The sequence below is a fragment of the Taudactylus pleione genome, unplaced genomic scaffold (genome assembly GCF_031769625.1).
Source record: "Taudactylus pleione unplaced genomic scaffold, aTauple2 ptg000792l, whole genome shotgun sequence".
NCBI lineage: Eukaryota > Metazoa > Chordata > Amphibia > Anura > Myobatrachidae > Taudactylus > Taudactylus pleione.
In genome coordinates this window covers 2,570,388-2,593,094 of record NW_028285194.1, presented here as the reverse complement: position 1 = coordinate 2,593,094, position 22,707 = coordinate 2,570,388, and the positions used below count along the sequence as shown (strand labels likewise).

Sequence of the window (22,707 nt, the reverse complement as noted above, 5' to 3'; positions counted from 1 at the left end):
TAGTAACATCTGATAAAAAGGTCTAAAAACACTGAAGCAGCAAACTTTGTGAAAACCAATACTTGTGTCATTCTCAAATCATTTGGCCATGGCTGTAGAAGAGCGGGCTATCCATGCACTATAACAGGGTTTCCCAAACTCTGTCCTCAAGGCACCATAACAGTCCAGGTTTTAAGAATATCCATGCTTGTGCACAGATGGTATAATAAAGCTGACTGAGGATCTAATTAAGTCACCTGCGCTTAAGCACGGATATCCTTAGCGTGCCTTAAGAAGCAAGTTTGGTAACCGCTGTACAATTTCTGAAGCGGACTTGCTTGACATTCCAGAGCAGGAGAACCTTGATGCATAGAGGAAGCCTCTCCCCCACCGTATTCCCAGAAGATAACATGGTGTATATCTTTCAAATTTAAAATTATAGTCAATTAATAAATAACACCTTAATTCAAGTGAGATGTGCCTGATGTGACTTCAATAATTGCATCTTCAATTAAATCAAATTGTGACCTGTGTGACTATCCCCCTATTTCAATGGGATCATTTACTCTGCAAATGCGCTCAGGCAAAAAAATAAAAAAATATGAGTTATGGTAGACTTACCTTGAACTCTTTTTCTTCGAGGTCCATAGGGCCCACAGGGATACCATGGGGAAATGTTGTTGGAGGGATCCAGGCACCAAACAGTTAAGCTTTCAGCTCCCTGCATGCCCTGGGTACTCCTCCACATATACCCCACCCCTGGCCATAGGCATTCAGTTTTGTAAACAAGCCCAAGATAGGAGCAGAAAAGAGGAGGAGGACAATGTACACCAGAAACACTCTGTCAAAGAAGAGGGAATTAGTGAACATGAGAAAAAACAAATTACCCAATGAAGCCAGGTGCGTCCGGGTGGATGCCCTGTGGACCTCGAAGAAAAAAAAAAGAGTTAAAGGTAAGTCTACCATAACTCTTATTTTCTTCTCAGGGTCCATAGGGATCCACAGGGATACCATGGGGATGTCCTAAAGCAGTTCTCTTAAGGGTGGGGATGCTTCTGATCAGGAAGAAGAATCCGTTGCCCAAAGGAAATATCCTGAGAGGAAAAGGTGTTAAAGGCATAGAACCTAAGAAAAGTGTGAACAGAGGACCATGTGCTGCCTTGCACAATTGTTTAGCAGAGGCACCATGTCGAAATGCCCATGATGGTCCCACAGACCGAGTAAAATGTGCTGTCAATGTGTTTGGAACAGGGAGATCAGCCTGAAAGTAAGCCTGAGAGATAGTCATGCGCAGCCATCGAGCCAGAGTCTGTTAGTTAGCTGGCCAGCCTCGCTTGCGAAAGTCATACATCATCTGATTTTCTCAAGGAGTTAGTACGATCCACGTAGATACTGAGTGTGCAAACCACATCCAGGGAAGCTTCACCTGCAGAAAGGTCTGAAGATTGGAAGGCTGGAACCCCAATGTTTTCATTCACATGAAAATGGGATTCTACCATAGGAAGGTAACACACCCTTGTACGGAGCACAGCTCTATCCTGGTGAAAAAAACAAAAAGTGGGGAGCAACGAGAGCGCACTGCCATATTAGAGACTATGCGGGCAGAGGAGATAGTGAGGAGAAAAAGTGAATTCTCTGTCAACCACTTAAGGTCTACTGAGTCCAGAGGTTCAAATGAGGAAACCTGTAGAGCCCTGAGAACCAAAGACAAATCCCACGGTGCCACTGGAGGGACCAAAGATGGCTGAACGTGGAGAAAAACCCTGAAAAAAAATTCTAACATCAGACAGAAAAGTTAAATCCTTTGCTGGAACCAAACTGACAGCGCAGAAACTTGTACTATCAGGGTAGCCAGGTGGAGACCAAGATCTAACCCAGCCTGGGGAAAAGCAAGTACTCGGGAAACCCTAAAAACCTTTAGGGTCATACTCTCTGTGGGAACACCATAGAAAAAAGGAGTGCCAAACTCTGTAATCGATGCAGGATGAGGAAAGCTTTCGTGCACTGAGCATCGTCTGATCCACAGAGCTGGGGAAACTTTTGGCTCTTAAGATGGAAGACTCGAGAGCCACGCCATCAAAGACAGACGAGATAAGTCTGAATGCAAGCAGGGACCCTGCGCTAACAGATACAGCCATAAAGGAAGAGGGAACAGAGTGTTTATCGAGAGACTCCATAGGCCTGAGAACCAGTGGTGCCTGGGCCTAGCAGGGGCTACCAGTATTACTGTGCTGCCTTCTTGCTTAAATTTCCTGAGGACCCTTGGGAGGAAGGAGATCGGAGGAAAGAGATATGCCAGCTTGAAGTCCCATCTCACTGCCAACACATCCACGAAGGCGGCTGAGGGGTCTCTGGTCCTGGCCCCGTACCTGGGGACCTTGTGGTTGTGCTGTGAGGCCATGAGGTCTATGTCTGATAGTCCCCATTTGTCCACAAGGAGCTGAAAGCCATCTGGGTGGAGAGCCCAGTCTTCGGCATGTATGTCCTGACTACTTAGGAAATCCGCTTCCAAGTTGAGGACTCCCGGGATGAACACTGCCGCTTCCAAGTTGAGGACTCCCGGAATGAACACTGCAGAGATTGCCAGAAGATAACATTCTGCCCAGACCTAAATGTTTGCCACTTCCCTCATGGCTGCTTTACTTCGCATGCCTCCCTGATTATTGAGGTAAGCTACTGTGGTTGCGTTGTCGGATTGGATCTGGCCTGTCTTGGAAGAGGTCCTGTACAAAGCTCCAGGATGTTTATGGGCGGGTAACTTTCCTGGGTTGTCCATTTACCTTGAAAGGTACGATTGACCTGTCACTGTGCACCATCAGCGAAGGCTGGTGTCCGTGGTGAGAAGCACCCAATTTGGGATCCAGAAAGGGCGACCCTTGTCCAGATGGGACGTTTGCAGCCACCATGAGAGGGAGAGCCGAACCTCTGGAGGGAGGAGAATCATCTGGGACCATATTAGATGATACTGCCCGTTCCACTGGAAAATGATCAATTGTTGCAAAGGCCTGGTTTGGAACTGAGCATATTCCACCATGTCAAAAGTGGATACCATGGACCCCAGGACCTGCATCGCTGAGTGGATGGCTAACCTTCGATTGCAGAGTAATTTGCGCACCCGAAATTGTAGGGCCAAAATCTTATCCCCTGGCAGAAACACCCTTTGTGCCTGAGAATCCAGTATCGCCCCCAGAATTACCATCCGCTGCATTGAAGAAAAGGGAAGACTTCTTCTAATTCATGATCCAGCCGTGCGTCCTTAGGCAAGGAATGGTCAGTTGGAAATGGTGTTGTAACACAGCTGAAGACTGTGCCAATATCAGGAGGTCATCCTGTCTCCCTGACGCCTGAGGTGGGCCGTCATAACTGCCATTATTTTGGTAAAAGACCTGAGGGGCTGATGAGAGACCAAAAGGTAGTGCCTGAAATTGGTAATGTTGCTGCAAGACAGCAAACCGCCTCCTGAATGTCCAGGAAAATCATAAAATCCCCAGGTTCTATTGCCAGAACAATTGACCGGAGAGTCTCCATACGGCATCTGGGCACATGAATAAATGTGTTGAGGGTTCACAGATTCAGAATAGGGCGATGAGTCCCATTTGGTTTCTGAATTAAAAACATATTGGAACAATAACCCCTTCCTTGCTGAGCCAAAAGGAACCAGGATTATCACCCCTGAACACAGCAGGGAGTGAATGGCCTCCTGGATGGCCAAGGCCTTGATAGGGGAGTTGTACAGAAAAACTTCTGGGGATGACGCCTCAGGAAGGTTAAGGGGCGTAGCTTTGACCCTTCTTGGACCCAAGGCCTTGATAGGGAAGTTGTACAGAAAAACTTCTGGGGATGACGCCTCAGGAAGGTTAGGGGGCGTAGCTTTGACCCCTCTTGGACCCAGACGTCTGTTGTAGTTTGACACCAGGTATTGGCAAACTGAAGAAGTCGGCCTCCCACCCTGAGATCCACCAGGAGGAGGCCCGCCTCATCAGGTGGAAAGTTGTTGTCCGGCTTGGAAGCTGGACATCTGACCGACCAAGGCTTCTTGGTTTGTGACTTGATGGTCCTGCGAGAACTAGAACTTCTCGAGAAAAGATGTCCTTTTGCCTTTCCCTGAGGGCGAAAGGACCGAAAAGAGGACGACTTAAGCTTAAAGGTAGCTGTTGATGGCAGACCAGCAGATTTTGAGGCGGTCAGAGTAGCCACCATCTTATCCAATTCTGCTCCAAATAATATGCTTCCAGAGAAAAGCAGGGTTTCCAGAGCCTTCCTGGATCCTGCATTTGTTTTCCAGGACCTTAACCAATGGGTTCTAAGAGCAATTAACCAAAGTTGCTAATACCTTAGAAGTCAGAATTCCAGCGTCTATCACAGCTTCTCCCAAGTAAGAGGCCGCATCCTATATATGGGAGATATATGTCCAATATATACTTACCAGGAGCTGTCAGTATTCTAACCCAGTCGGGATGTGTGTGTTAATAGCGACGTGGTATTCCTAAAAATAAGTTTGCTATGTGCTATGAAATATCAGTGTGTTGAATAACCTGCACCATCTCCAGGGTTCAACACAAAGATCACAACAACAACAACAGGACATTAATAACTAGGTCTGACCAATCATCTTGTAAGGCAGAAGGGTTGTAGTGACTAACAGGCAGTGTGACACAAGTTATACAATTTATAGGAGAGTGAGCTTTCAAAAGTTGATGATAGGCACACTATAAAATTAACAGAGTGTGTGAGCTCTTATCCAGAAAGAACAGCAAAGAGTTTCTGTAAATGACTAGAAGGTGTTCAGTTATGGGTTATACTCGCAGACCACCAAATGACTTTTCCTACGAGAATCTCTGGCAAAATTATTAATAATGGTAAAAATATGATACTTCAAATTACTGATAGTCCCAAATCCCAAGCATTGTGACAGCATGGGATATAGGACGGGATGCTTACCATCTTCTGTAGCTCCATAGTAGTTATTCTGCCAGCTTCTTTCTTCATTTGATCCACACACTTTTGGGCTAAATTTAAGTAAGCTTGCAGATGATACCTCATCATAATTAACCGTAATCCACACAGAAGAATGATGATCCAAAGTCGAACTGTATCAAAAGCATCCTCTGTCATTCTGCCATTACCAATAAACGGGGATAAAGGAAAGAGATAAGAAAATGAAAGCTCTGAAATGATTTGGGAATAATAAACACTATGAATACAGCAGCACCACTGTCATTTTATGGCATGGTAGTGCCCACTTCACCTACACCCATAGTGAATAGGAAATCAAACTCAAATCCAGCACTGAACTAAATCAATTGGATGCTATGAAATGCCTTCTCTGTCTGTTTGATAGAGTACAGCTGAGCATTACTATCTATACAATGAAACTTGTAAGTCTATGGATCAAATAGCGGTTACTGAATCCTAAAGTGGGAGAATGGGGGTTACAATGTTACCCAGGGATATAGATTATACAAGCCAAACATATATATCCAAGAACCCAGACATGCCACACTGTAAAACTTTAGATATATAAAAGGTACAGTCTACCAACTTTATACAACATATACACTTAAATAATATTCTACTCACAGAGGCACACTCTCCTTGCCCAGTGGTGGATTTAGGATGTAATCCTTTGTTATAGGTTTCACCCACAGCAACACCATTAACAGAGGTGATAAAAAATTTATGTGAAGCAATAACCTGTATAAAGGGAAAAAAAAAAAAAAACGCAAAAAACCAACAAAATTACTCAATTCATTCATTAAAATCTCTCAATGCATTGTCTGTGTTTCAATATAAAGAAATAATAAACAAGTAGATTGCAGTAATATCTGAAATGATACAATAAACTAGGAAATTAAATTACATAAAGAAGTCACACACTGACCAGGTTTACACAGAGATGCTCTTCAATCAGGTAAAATGTATGCCAAATTGCACATATATCTGCATACCATCCAATGCAAAATGGAGTATCCCTATCCTATCAACGCTCAGCTTACAAAATTCCACACTTGGTGCAATGGATCCAATTATAAATTAAAGAGGCCGTGGTACTTACTGTGTGAGTGTTTCTCTTGTTTGGTTTAGGGCATCAAGGTGCATCTGAGCTAAACGTAGGCCAGGGAATGTCAGGAATGCTCCAATGAGAGAACACAGCACCGCCAGTAATAACTTAAATGTAAGCTTGGACACTGGGCCTCTGGATGAGAAATAAATAGCAATGTTACGCACAATGGTCAAAAGCAAAACTATAGTCCATTTTATCAATGTTTACCAAAGAGGGGTAACCTTGCATCATCAGTTTTCAATAGCTGTTACAGAACTCTATATAAAAGTATATTTATTTATTTTTAGTTAAAGCAGCACTTCCTCCTAGATATAACCTTTTATTAAGGTGCTCTACTCATAGCCAGTGCCCCTGGGGTTGCATGGCTATTGTAACAGCAGTGTGTGAAAAGCCTCGGAAAGCCACGATACCAGGACGGAATCGGTATGTAATGACAGCTGTCGGGATGCCTCCTGTTAAAATACCGAAAGCAGGATCTCGATGGTTGGTATCCTTACTTACCCTAACCCTCTCCACCTCGCACCCTATCCCTCCCCGTTAGTGCGTAAACCTAAGTCTTCCCCCTTCGTGCCTAAACCTAACCCTCCCCCCTTAGTGCCTACCCCTCCCTCCCCCCACCCCCCAATGGTGCCTAACCCTAACCCTCCCCAGTGGGGGTGCCTAACCCAAACCTCCCCTCCAAAAAAACCTAACGCTAACCCCGCTATGCTACCTAAACCTAACCCTACCCCCCCGCGTCAAAAACTAAGGGCACCCCGAACTTACGTTGTTTGGGCTGGTGTCCTTGTGTGTGTTCCGGCATCGGGATTAACATAGGCATCAGTATTTTGACGCCTATCTTAAGTCCCGTGTCGGTCTTTCAGCATCGGCATTGAGAACGGCGGCATTGCGGCCGCCGATCTCATAACTACATCCCACCAGGACTACTTACTGGGATTCCAAGCCTTGTTTTTTCAGAAACTTTACAGCACTGTCAGAAAAATTTGAGAAACCTGGAAAACAAAAAGATTGAAAATACAAAAGTCAGAAATGTGCACTATTACAGGAATGGAAATTCAATTATTTAACAAGTGAAGGATCCCCCCTTCCCCAACTGAAATATAATATTGCAGAAATAGTTATGCTTGATTTCAATAAATAGTGTTGTAAGAACATATTTTAATCCTTCAACATTTGCTGTTGTAAGATGGAACAGTCATGTATGAATAATCATGCCATTTTAACACTGAGCGCTTAATGCAGAGTTGAACGGAAAACGGTTGCAAATACTATGTACATCTGCGTACTGATCAAAGTATATCACATACTGATCAAAGTATATCACACACTGATCAAAGTATATCACACACTGATCAAAGTATATCACACACTGATCAAAGTATATCACACACTGATCAAAGCATTGTATATCACACACTGATCAAAGCATTGTATATCACACACTGATCAAAGCATTGTATATCACACACTGATCAAAGCATTGTATATCACACACTGATCAAAGCATTGTATATCACACACTGATCAAAGCATTGTATATCACACACTGATCAAAGCATTGTATATCACACACTGATCAAAGCATTGTATATCACACACTGATCAAAGCATTGTATATCACACACTGATCAAAGCATTGTATATCACACACTGATCAAAGCATTGTATATCACACACTGATCAAAGCAATGTATATCACACACTGATCAAAGCATTGTATATCACACACTGATCAAAGTACTGTATAGCACACACTGATCATTAAAGTATATGACATATTGATCAATAAGTGAAATAAATTTGAACAGCATTACAACGGAATCAGAAGTGATATTGATATATATATATATATATATATAGATATATATATATATATACACATATATATATATACACATATACACACACACACACACACACACACACAAACACAGCATAAATGTAAATATAGCGTTCCCGCTAGGCTGTTTTAGCGGGGCGGGGCAAAAAGCGCTCTGCCCTCACAGCCTGCGGGTGCTGTCTTCACCCGCTGGTCGCAGTGTCCCACGGGTGGAGCAATGTGCGGTGACCCAGTTACCGCCGGAGAATAGACGCCGAGGCGCTTGCGCCCGGCATCTATTCTCCCCGTCTGCAGCGCTTGGGGGCTTCCCGGCGTGTCCGTAAGTGCCGGGCACGCCCCCAAGAGTGACGAAAGGGGGACGCATCTTATCGACACGCCACCGTTTCAATGGCCACGCCCCCTTTCCGGGCGCGCGCACCTTCGACACGCGTACAAAGGTGCCCTCTCTAGCTCCGGCGCCCTGCCGGTGAACACACATATCTATATAAACACACACACATAGACCTTATTTAGAATATGTTATATTTGCTTAAGCTTTAAGATGGCAGGCAGTAATGTAGAATACATTCTGCGCTAGATGCAGCGTTGTTACATTTGTACCAATACAACATTTTTGAAGTTTGCTCACCAGTCTCTAGTCCGAACTCCAAATAGTTCTCTGTCACAATGAGAATGGCCATGGCTTTGACAAAGAAAAAGAATCCGAATGTAACGCAGACAGATCTCTCCCCGCCATCTTCAACTTTAAAGTAATGGGTTGTCAGAGAGTATAGCACTTTTCTGGACATGAGCAGTCAAGGAAAACGAAGATCTTTATATTGCTGGATTAGGTTTAGCTGTCACCATTTAGGGAAGGATGTGTTGAGGAGTGTTTCCAATCTATGACTGTAGTGCCATATATAAACCATATAAGAAATCACACAGAGATAGGTCTGTATACCAAGATTACATGAAAAGAAGTGAACTACACTATTGACCGTATCAATATTGTACAGCGCAGTGGTATATGCTGGCGGTAAAGTAGTAAATGAAAATAAAAACAATTATGTTTCTGATACCATTTAAAAACTGGAAAATAAGAGGCACAGAGACTGAGAGTGGCAACCAGCCGGGAGAGGTCGGCAATTTAGCGAATACATATAAAGCAGTAATTCTTTAAAAGACAAAATCAGGTTGCATTATCACATTTAGAAGTGCTTATTTAAAAAACGTGTTACTATAAGGAATGATAACAAATTATTACTCTTGAGCTTTAATACACTGGCTACAACCAAATGATGAGAATACAGGATCGTTATTCATATTATTCACAAATATGTGCGCAATAGAATTGAAGCTATCTGAGAGGGAATAAGATCCTCAGAAATTGCGCGCGTCTCATCTGCAGAAAGCAACACATTGAAAGCAAATGTCCTCTGTATACAGGGTTTCAGATTTAAATATTCAAAATAGATTACAATAATACATTTTACACAGATCTTAATAAAAAACAAAAAAAACAACATTTTTGTCAATCCATCATTATCAATAAACACCCATTAAAAAGGATACATTGCAAATGCCAGAACAAGCATACACCACACTATACTGATATTCATCTCCTGCGAGGGAACCATTATACTGTAGTACATTTCTGTTATCAAATATACCACAGTAGCTGCAACGCTGAAGTCTATCAACCACTGGTACTCCGGGAAATAATGCAGCGCTGGAAAAGAACATGCCAGTTAAGGAATCCATTAGCATAATCTGAATATTCCAGTGATTTGTATGAAGAGATATAAATGTGCACAAAACTTACCTAAAGTGTCAACTTCAGTAACAGTCTTTGTTTCCAAATGCAGGTCAATATCTTTGGGAACAGTCAGAGGTTTATTCTCTATGAGGCCATTATATTTTCTGCAAAAGAGTATATATTGTGAATTCCTAATACCAAACTAACAGGCCAAATGGGGTCTGCATATCCCTAGAACCAGACTACCACTGCGCAGAAGAGCTGCAGGACTTCCTTGCCAGGGGTGCCCATCCAATACGTCTACTCTCATTTTTAGACCAAGTGAGCAAAACTTTGGCAGCTATACAGCTACTGTGGGAATTTGTTAATGACCAGCTAGTCAAAATAGCAGGTGTTTGTTATATCCTTTTAAAGAACATTTCTAGGTACAGGACAACATAACATACACCATATCCTATACAACATAGCCACAATTTGCCAACACAGCAAACGATAGCCATTCTCAAGAAATTACCATCATCATTATACCGAGAGAGTCTTCGCCTGGCATACATTACAGGATGACTATTTCTATGCTAGGAATTAAGGATTTATCCTCTAAGGTAGGGGTGGGCAATCAGCGTTCCCCCAGCAGTTGTAGAAATACACATCCCAGCATGATGTGACATTTCCTGTTCATTACCATGTGTCACTATGAGAGCCATATAACTCTGCACCTATAGCTAGAAAACAACCACTTTCCTTTGTGGCACAAATCTAAATGTGGCACATTGCAAAGAGTTCTAAAATCTATGATCAATCTTAGGCGGCCCATTTTTCAATGTGTTGTATCATATGCAACACTTTTTAAAACTCATTGGGCACGATTCAATTCAGCGCGATGTAAATAGCGCCAGGAGATAGCTCCCGGAGCTATTCAATTCATCGCGCTGATAGGTCGGGGAAGGCTCGTTATCGCGCCTTAAACAGGGTGTTTAGGCGCGATAACGGGCATTCCCCGACCTAACTTCCCGGCGCGAGGCTGTTTTCCCGGCGCTAAGGGCAGAAAACAGACTCGCGCCGGGACTTTTGTTGGATTTCTTCTCTCATCCCCGGAGGGATGAGAGAAGAAATCATTAGTCGGACTTGTCAGCGCGGTGTATTGAATAGCTCCGGGAGCTCACTCCCGGAGCTATTTACATCGCGCTGAATAGAATCGAGCCCATTGTGTATGATAAATGGAGCTCCAGCCAATCAGCTCCCAACTGTCATTTTTCAAACAGATGACAGAAGCTGGAAGGCCACTTACTGGCCAGCCCTGCAGGAGTCTAGAGCATACTCGCCATTCACAGCCAATATTGCAGAGACCACTCCCACAACTGCTTGTCATATAATGTACAAGGAAATCCCCCATTGCCATCTATATATTGCAGAGGCCCAAAATACAAATACTGCACAAAAGGTAATGATTGCCGGTGATATAGTCCAGAGAAATTCCCTCACAAAGCCAGTTATATAATGCAGTGATATACCCTTTACTTGTAATACATTGCACAGATAACCACTACCTGCCAGCCATATGCTCTGTAGACAGCCCCCAATTGTCAGCCATATGCTGTAGAGATACCAAACAACAAGCAGAGCCATTCCATGTCACCTGATGCAATGCAAATCACCGTAACATTTACTTTTATACCCAGTACAGATTTAATACTATAACAGAGTCTCACAAATATTTTTAGTTTTGCGTTATAAGGGTTTAAAAAAATGTTAAAGATCCCCACATTTTGGCACTAGTGAGCATACAAAATCCTACATTTCACAGGCCAGAAATAAGATATTAAAAATGACGCACATCAGAAACACAACTTCTTGTGTGTGACAGCAAACTATCTGTGTTAAGGGGTACATCCACTAGCAGACATAGAAACATCTGCACAATCACGACATTGTAATCGTACAGTCATTTCACAGTCTGTGCTGTGCCTACACTGAACGGTCAGTCATTCAGTGTAGGCCCATCAAACATCCCCTAACATGCTCAACATGTTAGGGCGATGATTGATGTCGGAAATGACCAGCGGGAGCGCACATCGCTGGTCGTTGGTCGTTTCAGACAGCTACATCCCCGATGTGTGGCCGATTACTGAACGATTGCACGATTACGATGTCGTAATCGTGCAATCGCTCTATGTAATCGGATAGTGGATACACGGCATTAGAGAGGTGAAACTTGCAAAACCGTTTCGGGATAGTCCAAGGTTAATGTTCCCCCATTCCCTTTGAACTCACGCAGTATAGTTGATTTTTTACAAGTACAGTTTCGTTATTTAATAGCCACACCTTGTATAACAGGTTTAATAGGATATCCCACATGTTTAGGTTTAAGGAAGTCTACATTTCAATATCACAGACTCAAATACTTAAAAACAGATAAGCATATGGTTTAAAAAAATTCAAAAACTGTGTTTATTTCTTGATGTTATGGATCTCATATTTTTTTTGAAGCATAATGAAAAAGGTACTTTACTTGTCACTAAAAAGAAAAAAAAATGTTGAATGCAGCTTTAAAAGGCTCAGTAGATTTACGGGGTCATTCAAAGCTAATGATGAGCATTCATTAGTTTCAAATGGCTTTCAAGCTGCGGGACAGTGAATGTAGGGATGGTCATTGGACAGCAGTCATCTGAGAGAAGCATGTGATGGTGGGAATCCCTTCATCGAATGGAAACAGCATCTCCATTGGATCAGAAACATAGCTGGTTGCCAACCATCGGTTTCCAATGGCCATCCCTAGAGAAAAGTGCCTCTGTTGGGCTCATCCAGACTCAGTGCTTAGCATTCTTAGGTTTGGATAAGTGCAGCAAAATGCAGTGACAGCAAGTGCTGCTAAGACAGAGCAGAAAGTGCATGGATCCCTTCAATCCATTTGGAAAAATATGTGCTAGTTGGGCAGCTAGGCACTGCTGGCACCTCAGTCCCATGATTCTCCTGGCTCACACTCTAAAGGTCTTTATATACAAAGGGGGCGATTTATCAAACCTTGGAGATAGATAAAAGCAACCAATCAGCTTCTAATGGTAGTTTATCTAGTGCAGTCTATGAAATGACAGTTAGGAGCTGATTGGTTGCAACTTCTCCACTTTCTCTCTCAAAGGCTTGATACATCTCCCCTAAAATGTAAACAGCAATTACAGATGTGTCCTCTCATACATCTAGCCTCCTTGTGCGTTAACCAGTCTACTAGTCCAGCCATACCGTGGCGTGACTTGGTAGCACCAAGCGTCTTTTTGTGCGACTTACCTTCACATGCGACACAGTGATGTGAGTAGGTAGCACAAGCAGCTTCTGTTGATTAAAATGACATGCAGCATGCCTATGTTCTTTGTGTGACTGCGGGTGTAAAAAGAGGTAAAAAGACGCTCAGCGCTAACGAGTCACACAGAGCTCCCGCATTATGTGGAGCGTGACTTGTAGCGCACGGAGGATAGATGTATTCGGACACATATGTATTACTTGGGGAAGGTGGTACATGGGGGACTCGGATACTGACTGCATTCACAAAAAAACACTACCTGTCTTTTTTGCTCTTTCCTTTTAGTTGTTGCTTCCCAGCAAGTGTTCGTAACTCGTCTTCTGTCGGATGCTGGTACCAATATAAGCTGAAAGTGTTTAAAAAAAACACAAACAAATAAAAAAAAACAAATCAATCTGTTCATGTTCCATAACAGACAGAGCATACAAATCAGGGCAACGCATTTTAACTTGGTTTCAATAACCAGGGAATAACCATTAGGACTGCACAAGCATCTCTAGAACACGGTTCTTAAATGACCAGCAACACTGTATATGGATCTATCCATACACATTCCTAGTGTTACAAGAATAGGAACCTATATCTCTCTATGATCTACAGTAACTGTATGAGTTATTGTATAGTACTATACGGTCATTTGATTTCCACATAATTAGTTTAAGAAGAAACGGAAGCATGAAGCCTATATTCCTCAAGACCAGTTATATACCCAGGGTTATAAATGGCTCTAAGAACTAGTGTTATCATTCTAGACAGGCAAGTAAACATCCATAAACATTATATGGTCAGTATACAGGCTGTAAGTGGACCTATCACCAAGACAATGTGGAGGCCGTCATTTTGTGGGCAGAAAGTAATGACAATGTAGGAGTCAACTAGGAAACAAAACCTCATTGCTAGAAGTCTGGCCATGTGTCAATAGCATTAAGGCAGTGCCTCAGCAATATCACAACTTCCTAAAAAATGGACAGGTCAGCTTACAAAACAGATCCATTTGATGCAGATTTGGGCTAGCTATAAGCATCAATACTGCTTTTGAAGACAGCATGTACACTTTGGCAATTCTTGGAAAAAAAAAAAAAAGTATCCCTAAAGAAGGTACACTTTATTTTAAAAGGTTTTGATACTCGCTACAGCCCTAACTGTGTGGAGTTTGTATATTCTCCCTGTGCTTGCGTGGGTTTCCTCCTGGTGCTCTGGTTTCCTCCCACACTCCAAAAATATACTGGTAGGTTAATTGGCTCCCAACACAAATTAACCATAGTGTGTATGTATGCGTGTGAGCATGTGATAAGGAACATAGAGTGCAAGCTCCGCTGGGGCAGGGACTGATGTGAATGGCCAAATATTCTCTGTAAAGCGCTGAGGAATGTGTGCGCGCTATATAAATAACTGGTAATAAATAAAAATAAATAAATGCACTTAGTTACATTAGGATGTAAGATTTGTGATTGAGGCAAGCAGCTTGTTACTATGAAACTACATGATTATTCCTAGCAGGTTTATAATATGGATGGAGTTTAATTTAGCGCCACTGTAAAATTATTATTTTTTTATGTATTTATGTAAAACAAGTTACCTAAATATAATGTTGCCAAAATTCCTACTTTTCAGAAAATTAAACATTACTGATGACGTTTTATTAAAGTTTCTTACAAGTAACTAGTTACATAAAAGCCTAAAATACTGAGCATTTTCTTTAGTTCGATCAGCTGAACTCTAAAGACATTTATAAACTGTTCATTTGAAGAAGACTAGAACCATTTGAACATCAATTATAACTTACTATTGATTTCAGTAGCCAAAAGCATTGTATCAGTCACCTTGATGTTTATTTATAAAAATGTTGCCTCTAATACTTCTGAGTTAGTGGAAAAATATTCAGCAAACCTCCTTATGTCCCCTCTCTAATAAACGCAAATCATGAAGTGTACTTGTCCTGCATTAGTGGGCTCTCGCCCTTCCGTGCTGGGTTTGGGGGCTCTTTCAGTGAAGAGGAGTCACTAGAAAGACGGGAAGCACCTCCACAGTAAACAAATTGTAGACTCGACACTGCCTTTAAGCACCTCAGATTAGATTTGTCTGTTGTGTCATATTCACATTTTACACAAAAATGGGTAACAGAAGAAAACAGTATTACATTAATATAAATAGATACAATACCTGCCATTGCAGAGAAGCCAGCGAGCCAGAGAATAATGTGGTATGATCTTCTGCAGAACGCTGGCCATCACCATGGTAACGACCAGCTGCACACCTATCACACCCTACAGAACAAGGGGGCAGAAGGCAAATTAGGTCTACATTATTTACTATATGCTATGGGTCTCAATCATTTTCCCCCAGGCTGACCGCGGGCAGGCCATGTGCACCCTATCTGTACCCCTAACACTTGCGAAGCAACATATCTGTCATTAATATATTTGCTATTAGATAAACAGTTTAGGCGCCTCCATAGTTGGCATAGAGGTTAATATTACTGCCTCAAGCGCTGAGGTTGTGGGTTCAATTCTCACTGCTATGAAATAAAGAGTTTGCAAAATTATATTAACGACACTAACATGCTGAAGAGCGATAGCACTAGTGTATAATTTGGCTATACATGTAGGTTGGCATTATTCGGGGGGCAGGTAATCATTTTATGCAGGGAATTCAATTGTTTTTTGTGCCCTCCTGAGGTGGAAAGCAGAAACGTGCGAAAAGTCCGGCTTTTGTGCGCGCCCGATAGTTTAGACGGGCACATTTGGGCGCGGCATGTGCAAAAATTATTGGGCACCCGAATTCCACAAGAATTGAATATCACACAGTTATTTTAAATGGGAGATCAGGCGTGCAAAAATGATTGAATTCCCCCCTATGACGGCATTCAAAGGACAATAGCTACAACCTTCTGACTAAGTTTGCTAACATGCCCAATAATGATCCTACTTGGACTAGTTATTTGGTTAATTGTGGCCACAGCATCACAGGTGTGTGGCCAGCATAAAGCGGATTACCAAACCTCTAGATTAACAATGACTGTTTAATCCATCAGACAAGACTCATCACATGAACATATTTGTCAAATGTATTTTTCACATGGGGAGTTTACAGATAAATTATCCTACATACAGCAGCACGATGGTCACAATGCTTTGCAGTGCAGTACAGGTTGAGTCTCCCATATACAAATATTCCGAAATACGGAATAATTTTTTCATGACTTAGATAATAAAACCTTTAATTTTTGATGGTTCAATGTACACAAACTTTGTCTAAGGCACAAATTATTAAAAATATGGTATAAAATTACCTTCAGGCTGTGTGTATAGGGTGTAAATGAAACAAATTTATTTCATGTATGTACACAAACTTTGCTTGAGCCACAAAATTATTGAAAATATTGTATAAAATGAGCTGTAGGCTATGTGTATAAGGTGTATATAACACATAAATGCATTCTGTGTGTATATTGGGGTCCCATTCCTAAGATATTTCATTATGATTTACAATTGTTCCAAAATACGGAATATTCCGTTATCCAAAATACCCCTGGTCCCAAGCATTTTGGATATGGGAGACTCAACCTGTACTAGCATTCTTGGTTCCACATACTGTACCACTATCCTACAATCGGATTGCCGATGTTGATAAGCTAAGTACATCCTGCTCTGATGTACAAATACTTTTGACCATGTGGTGTAGAAAGTTTAGGTAGGTGAAAACATCAATGTTACAATTTTTTTTTTAAATTGCCTCTGGGTACAAACTTTGAAGGAATTACAGACTAAAATGTACAGTGCATTATACCAAGTAACCACTTACGGTTTACAAGTACCCAAGTCACAGGTCAATTAAATCCAATTTGCAAATATTTAACAGCATAATTTTTGAATTTCAAGTCTTCCAAATTGACTCCCAGTAAAACTCAAAGTCCACTTTGGAAATAAAGCAAAACATCTGGCACGGCAAATTTATAGTCATTCTGCCAAATTCAAGAAAGATTGTTTCATTCAAGAACAACTATTAAATGATATTTCAAAGCCCATTCTTTTGAAAAAGTTACAAAGCTATCGCAAGAGATCTGTTTTTTAATCCCGTGAATTAACAAAGTTTCTTTTTTAATCTGACTTTACAAAAAAAAAAAAAAAAACCTGTTTCCGGAAGCTTGCATTGTACACCACTACCTTATGAGATCCTAGTGTTTCCACTACACAGTATTAGCAGAGCACCATGCTCTGCCTGTTTTGTGAATGGTAAAAGCTGCCCTGCCCTTTTAGGGAGTGCTGCACTGATTGGATAATCAGCAAAGTTCTGGACACTTTCCCAAATGTGGTTGCTACCCTCCTCCTCCAGGCAGGTCCACTAAACCACACTAGTAACCAGACCAAGTCCTGCATGACATGGGAGACTTGGCAGAGAGAGAGAGAGAGCCCCGATGTTTGCTGTGAGCAGGTGCTCCCACTCTGGACACCTCTGATTGCAGTACACCTTGTTGATCAAACTGCACTCTTATCTGTTGGCCACCATTACTCTCTCCCTCTCTGCTGGAGAGATGCATGCAGGTCTGCCAGTTACTTTATGGAGCACTGAACTTCGGTGTAGGACCATAGGTTGTTTAATAGCATGTGGATAGGACTGAGGGGCACTGAAGGAGCATGTGGCATGGTCTGATGGGCATGTGATGTGTTCTGATGGACTGAAGGCTACTGAAGGGGCATAAGGGGTGGTCTAATGGGCATTGCAGAAGCATGTGGTGTGGTCTGATGGAATGTGGGTAGAAGACTGAGGGGCACTGAAGAGGCATGTGGTGTGGTCTCATTGAAGAGAGAGTGCATGTGCCTTCTGTAGTGATGAGCACCCTGACGCTAAAGGTGCATACACACGTAACAATTTTTTGAACGATTTGTCTATAACAACGCCGTTATCGTTAAATCGTTCAAAAAAATCGTTCAGTTTATGAGTTATAACAAACGATAATCAAAATGCGCACTCCCGTTTGTAGTTCTCGTTCATCGTCCATTTCAGACTGTCCAACATGACGATTTTCATTAAGGGAAGGAACATTATTCGTTCATAGTTCAAAAAATCGTTCACTTTTTCAAAGGGAAAATCTGACAGAAAATCGTTGGTTACAAAATCGTTACGTGTGTATGCACCTTAAGATCCTGACACAAAATATGCTCTTATGGAACCACAAAATAAATTAACTAAAAAACAGAACAATGCAGTGACTCTCCCTTAGCAGAAGCCATGATACTATACCCCTCAGCAATCTTTTTCAGTTTTACCCATAATAATATGCTTAGTCTCAGTACCTAATCATTAAAGTTTAATTTCCGGAGGACCAAATTACTACAATATGTGATATGTAAACATGAACATAATTCATAAGTGGTTCTGCACAGTTTGGGATTTTTTAAACATGGTGTCAAATAAATATACACCTGTCAAATCCTGTCATGGTATTAAGATAATTCCACTAATGTTACAACTGTTTAAGCAAACATTTATAGTGCAGGCTGTTTCCATGTTTAAAAAAAACCCCAAAAAACATAAAAAGTAACCCGCTTTAAGGGCCATATTCAATCACCCGCGATAAGCCATTTTCGGCAAAAAGTCTCGCTTGGCAAAAACGTATGCCCGTATTCAATTCCAAAGACTTTTTGCCTGTGCGGAAAGTCAATGCATTGGAATAGGTGAAAAAGATTCGCCTATGAATAGGAGTCGAAAAAAGTGCAGAATTGCGGTTTTCGGGTGCACACTTCTGAAAGCCCCCCAGCACCCTTGGAACACTCCTCCCAAGGTAAACTGTAAAAAAAAAAAAAAAAAAAAATACTTTACAACACCCCAAAAAAGTACTTTCATTTTGGGGGTGAAAAAAACCCCAAAAGTTGGGGGACAAAGTTCAGTCACTTTAACAACTTTAAAATATGCTAGCACCCATTTTCATGTACCCCACATTTGCTGGGATTAGTTATTTTGATGAAAAAATATTGCTTAATGCCATTCTTCACCACTTATGCAAAGACGCTAAATATCAGCTATTGAGCTATACATGAAAGTGCCCCAAATACCTTCAGCAGGGCTATTCGGGGGTATCTATAGTGATCCCCAATGTCAGTGCATCTTTTGGAGGGTGTCAGGCTGATTTCCCCAAAACTTGCATCACTTTTAGCCTGTAGTTTCGCCGGGTCCCGTTTTCGCGTCCTTTGGAGTTGAATTGGGCGAAAAGCAGTCGCACGCTCGAAAATACTTTTCTCCAAAAACTCGCGATGTAGGCAGAAAGTCCGGAAGGCGAAACTTAGCCGACTTTTCGCGGCTAATTGAATATGCCCCTTAGTGGTATAAACAGTCATCAGGTCTTTGCTTTTAACGTGAAATAATAATGTCCATTTTATTAAGCACAGCTGTTTATTAAGGCAAATATCTAATCAGACAATCGAATGTCAGCAACTTAGTGCATAAAACAATGCAGACATGTTGAAGAGGGTCAGTTTTTGCTCTTATGAAACATTAGAATTGGGAAAAAATGTGATGTAGGTGGAATGATTTTTGGAGCTGTAGGGTTAATGGTAAACAGAAACTTAAAAATGCTGCTCTCCTGGAATATTCATGCCTAATAAGTTTGCAGATAATGGTAGACAAAACAAAAACATCCAGTGAGAAGCAGTTCTATGGGCAAAAATGTTAAAATGATATAAATGGCCAGACTGGTTCAAGCTGACAAGGCAACAATAAGGGTGCCTATACACGGTAAGATTTGTTTACCCGATATGGACAGTTTCAACAGGTTGTACAGACCAATCTTATGAAAACAGGTGTTTTTTGTGTGCTCTGCAACCCCAATGCGCGTCCCCGCTGTCCTCTAGTTGGATCGCAGATCACATGGTTTTGCAGAGAGATCTACGATCTTTTGAGTACAATGTGATACACTTCTATGCATCGTATCCTATGATCTGAAGGGCAAGCATTTGGCGTAATTAACAAATATATAGTTCCATCCTGCTTTGTGCGAATGGTTCAGGCTGGTGTTGTGATGTTGTGAGGAATGCTAGGGTCCTTAATGCCAATTATATGCCAGAGTGTACATGTCTGTATGACCGCAGTTTGCCCAACATCTAACAGCTGCTTGTAACAGGGCTGTGGAGTTGGGTTTGTGGGGAGCAATCCAATTAATTTTTTTGGATGCCCAAACATGATTGGCACCCATGGGAACAATTCAATAGTTCATGAATGCCTTGTTTGTGCGCCCAGAAGGACCGGGTTTAGATGCGCAAAGTGGCTAAACCCATCTAAAGTACTGCTTTGGGCGCCCAAAGAGCCAAATTATCGCACATTTCTGCTCGCCACCTCAGGAGACTGCGAGCAAAAATGTGCGCAGCTACGGCTAATCACACCCAAATGAGCAACAATTGAATTGCACCGTCGGGCGCCCAAAAGAAATAGCCGTGTTTAAAACAACTTAATTGCCACTGTGGAGTCGGAGATGGTAGAAATATACTGACTCCAGCTTCAAAATAAAAATGTAGATTATAATATAAATATCAGCGATTGCATTAACACATGTACAGGCGTGTTGGAAGTGGTACGGGGATAGATGATAACTTCCCTAATTTAGAGTTGGCGCAAATTGCATTTTTTTTTTTAGCAAACCAAGTACAAATGCAATTTTGTTTTGCTTGCAGTGAAAATAGTGCATTATTTTCAATCAAAGTAGCCTGATGATTTATGTGATTGTGAAGACAATGCCTTGTGCTACCATTTTACAACAGTAAACTTGTTGCTTATAAGTAGGGATGTGCACGCTCAGATTAGATCGGAATTTTCCGCCAAATTCAAATTTTTCCCGCCAAAAATCGGGTCTCAGAAAGAGGCAAAACGTCATCTTTCATGGACTTTTGTCCAGGAATGATGATGTTTGTCCATGAAAGATGACGTTTTGCCTCTTTCTGAGACACGATTTTTGACGGGAAAAATTTGAAGTTGGTGGGAAATTCCGAACTAATCTGAGCCTGCACATCCCTACTTATAATATACATTTGCTATTCAAGAAGAAGTTGGACAGTACTAAAATAGTCAGATTAGAAGGTTTAGTGTACTGACTCCACAACCCTGGCTTCCAGCAGATAACGTGCAGTGTCACCAAGTTTTTTTTCCACGAAAATGACAAGAAGTTCAGTGTACGCCACTAGTCTCCAGTCACCAGATCTCAGTCCAATAGAGGACCTTTGGGATGTGGTAGAGTGGGAGATTTGCAGTGTGAATATAGATTAAACACATCTGCAGCAACAATGAGATGCTGTCATGTTAGCGTAGGTCAAAATATTTCCAGCGTCTTGTTGATTCCATATCACAAAGAATTCAGGCTATTCTGGGGGCAAAGAGGGGTCATACCAAGTACTAGAAAATTATTCCTAATAAACTGTATGTATGGTGTAGTTCCACCTACAGATGTGCGCTCACACACCTATGTATGGTGTAGTTCCACCTACAGATGGGCGCTCACACACCTATGTATGGTGTAGTTCCACCTACAGATGTGTGCTCATACACCTATGTATGGTGTAGTTCCACCTACAGATGTGTGCTCACACACCTATGTATGGTGTAGTTCCACCTACAGATGTGTGCTCACACACCTATGTATGGTGTAGTTCCACCTACAGATGTGCGCTCACACACCTATGTATTGTGTAGCTCCACCTACAGATGTGTGCTCATACACCTATGTATTGTGTAGTTCCAACTAGAGATGTGTGCTCACACACCTATGTATGGTGTAGTTCCATACACAGATGCGTGCTCATACACCTATGTATTGTGTAGTTCCACCTACAGATGTGCGCTCATATACCTATGTATGGTGTAGTTCCATACACAGATGTGTGCTCATACACCTATGTATTGTGTAGTTCCACCTACAGATGTGTGCTCATACACCTATGTATGGTGTAGTTCCATACACAGATGTGTGCTCATACACCTATGTATTGTGTAGTTCCACCTACAGATGTGTGCTCATACACCTATGTATGGTGTAGTTCCATACACAGATGCGTGCTCATACACCTATGTATTGTGTAGTTCCACCTACAGATGTGCGCTCATATACCCATGTATGGTGTAGTTCCATACACAGATGTGTGCTCATACACCTATGTATTGTGTAGTTCCACCTACAGATGTGCGCTCATACTCATGCGCTCATACTCATGCGCTCACATTGCACCAAAAGACCCTGATTTGAGTGTGACAGACTTTGCAACTAAGCATCAACATACATCCTGTCACACTCTTTTGTACAATTATGTTTCTTATTAGCACCAGTAACGCAAACAAAAGTACAATGTACAAGCCCTTGGTTATTGGTACTGGTATCGCATGCAGCTGTTAAATGTCCTTTTTAGATAAATAGGGCTTCTTAAAAAAGCATTCTAAAAAATTGCCGGCCACGTATATGTGCAGACTATGTATCCTAGGCGTCATACACAGAGTATATTTTCTATTTAAAAAAAATAAAAATTACATGGTGCCTTATTAAACTGTCTGGATGACTTGTGATGTAAATATGGGTTCCACCTCTAAAACAGCTTGCCCTGTGCCTTCCCCACCCGCAGGCCGCAGTGTACAAACACAATGGTGGGCTTAGCTATATGGTACACACACACTACTTGAGGCACAGTATATCAATGCTGAAGTGTAGTCTAAGTTGTAATGGAGAGTATTTATATGGTTAGATCAAACATCACCAAATGCATTATTGGTATTATACAGAAATCGTTACTTCATGCGCCAATGGGGACCTGTCTGTC

The 22,707-nt window shown here is 41.7% G+C and overlaps 1 protein-coding gene across 2 annotated transcripts in view; it reads right to left on the bottom strand.

Moving 5' to 3' along the window:
• The window catches only part of TMEM161B (transmembrane protein 161B), a 42,712-nt gene that overhangs the window by 5,799 nt on the left and 14,206 nt on the right, over nt 1-22,707 (bottom strand). For both annotated transcript variants that reach the window (XM_088457946.1, XM_088457947.1), the window contains exons 3-11: nt 15,077-15,180; nt 13,173-13,259; nt 9,685-9,782; nt 9,435-9,591; nt 8,512-8,663; nt 6,975-7,035; nt 6,035-6,175; nt 5,560-5,673; nt 4,921-5,095 (exon numbers count right to left, since the gene is read on the bottom strand). In XM_088457946.1, the coding sequence (XP_088314072.1) occupies nt 4,921-5,095; nt 5,560-5,673; nt 6,035-6,175; nt 6,975-7,035; nt 8,512-8,663; nt 9,435-9,591; nt 9,685-9,782; nt 13,173-13,259; nt 15,077-15,180 (1,089 nt within the window). The remainder of the gene's footprint in view (nt 1-4,920; nt 5,096-5,559; nt 5,674-6,034; nt 6,176-6,974; nt 7,036-8,511; nt 8,664-9,434; nt 9,592-9,684; nt 9,783-13,172; nt 13,260-15,076; nt 15,181-22,707) is intronic.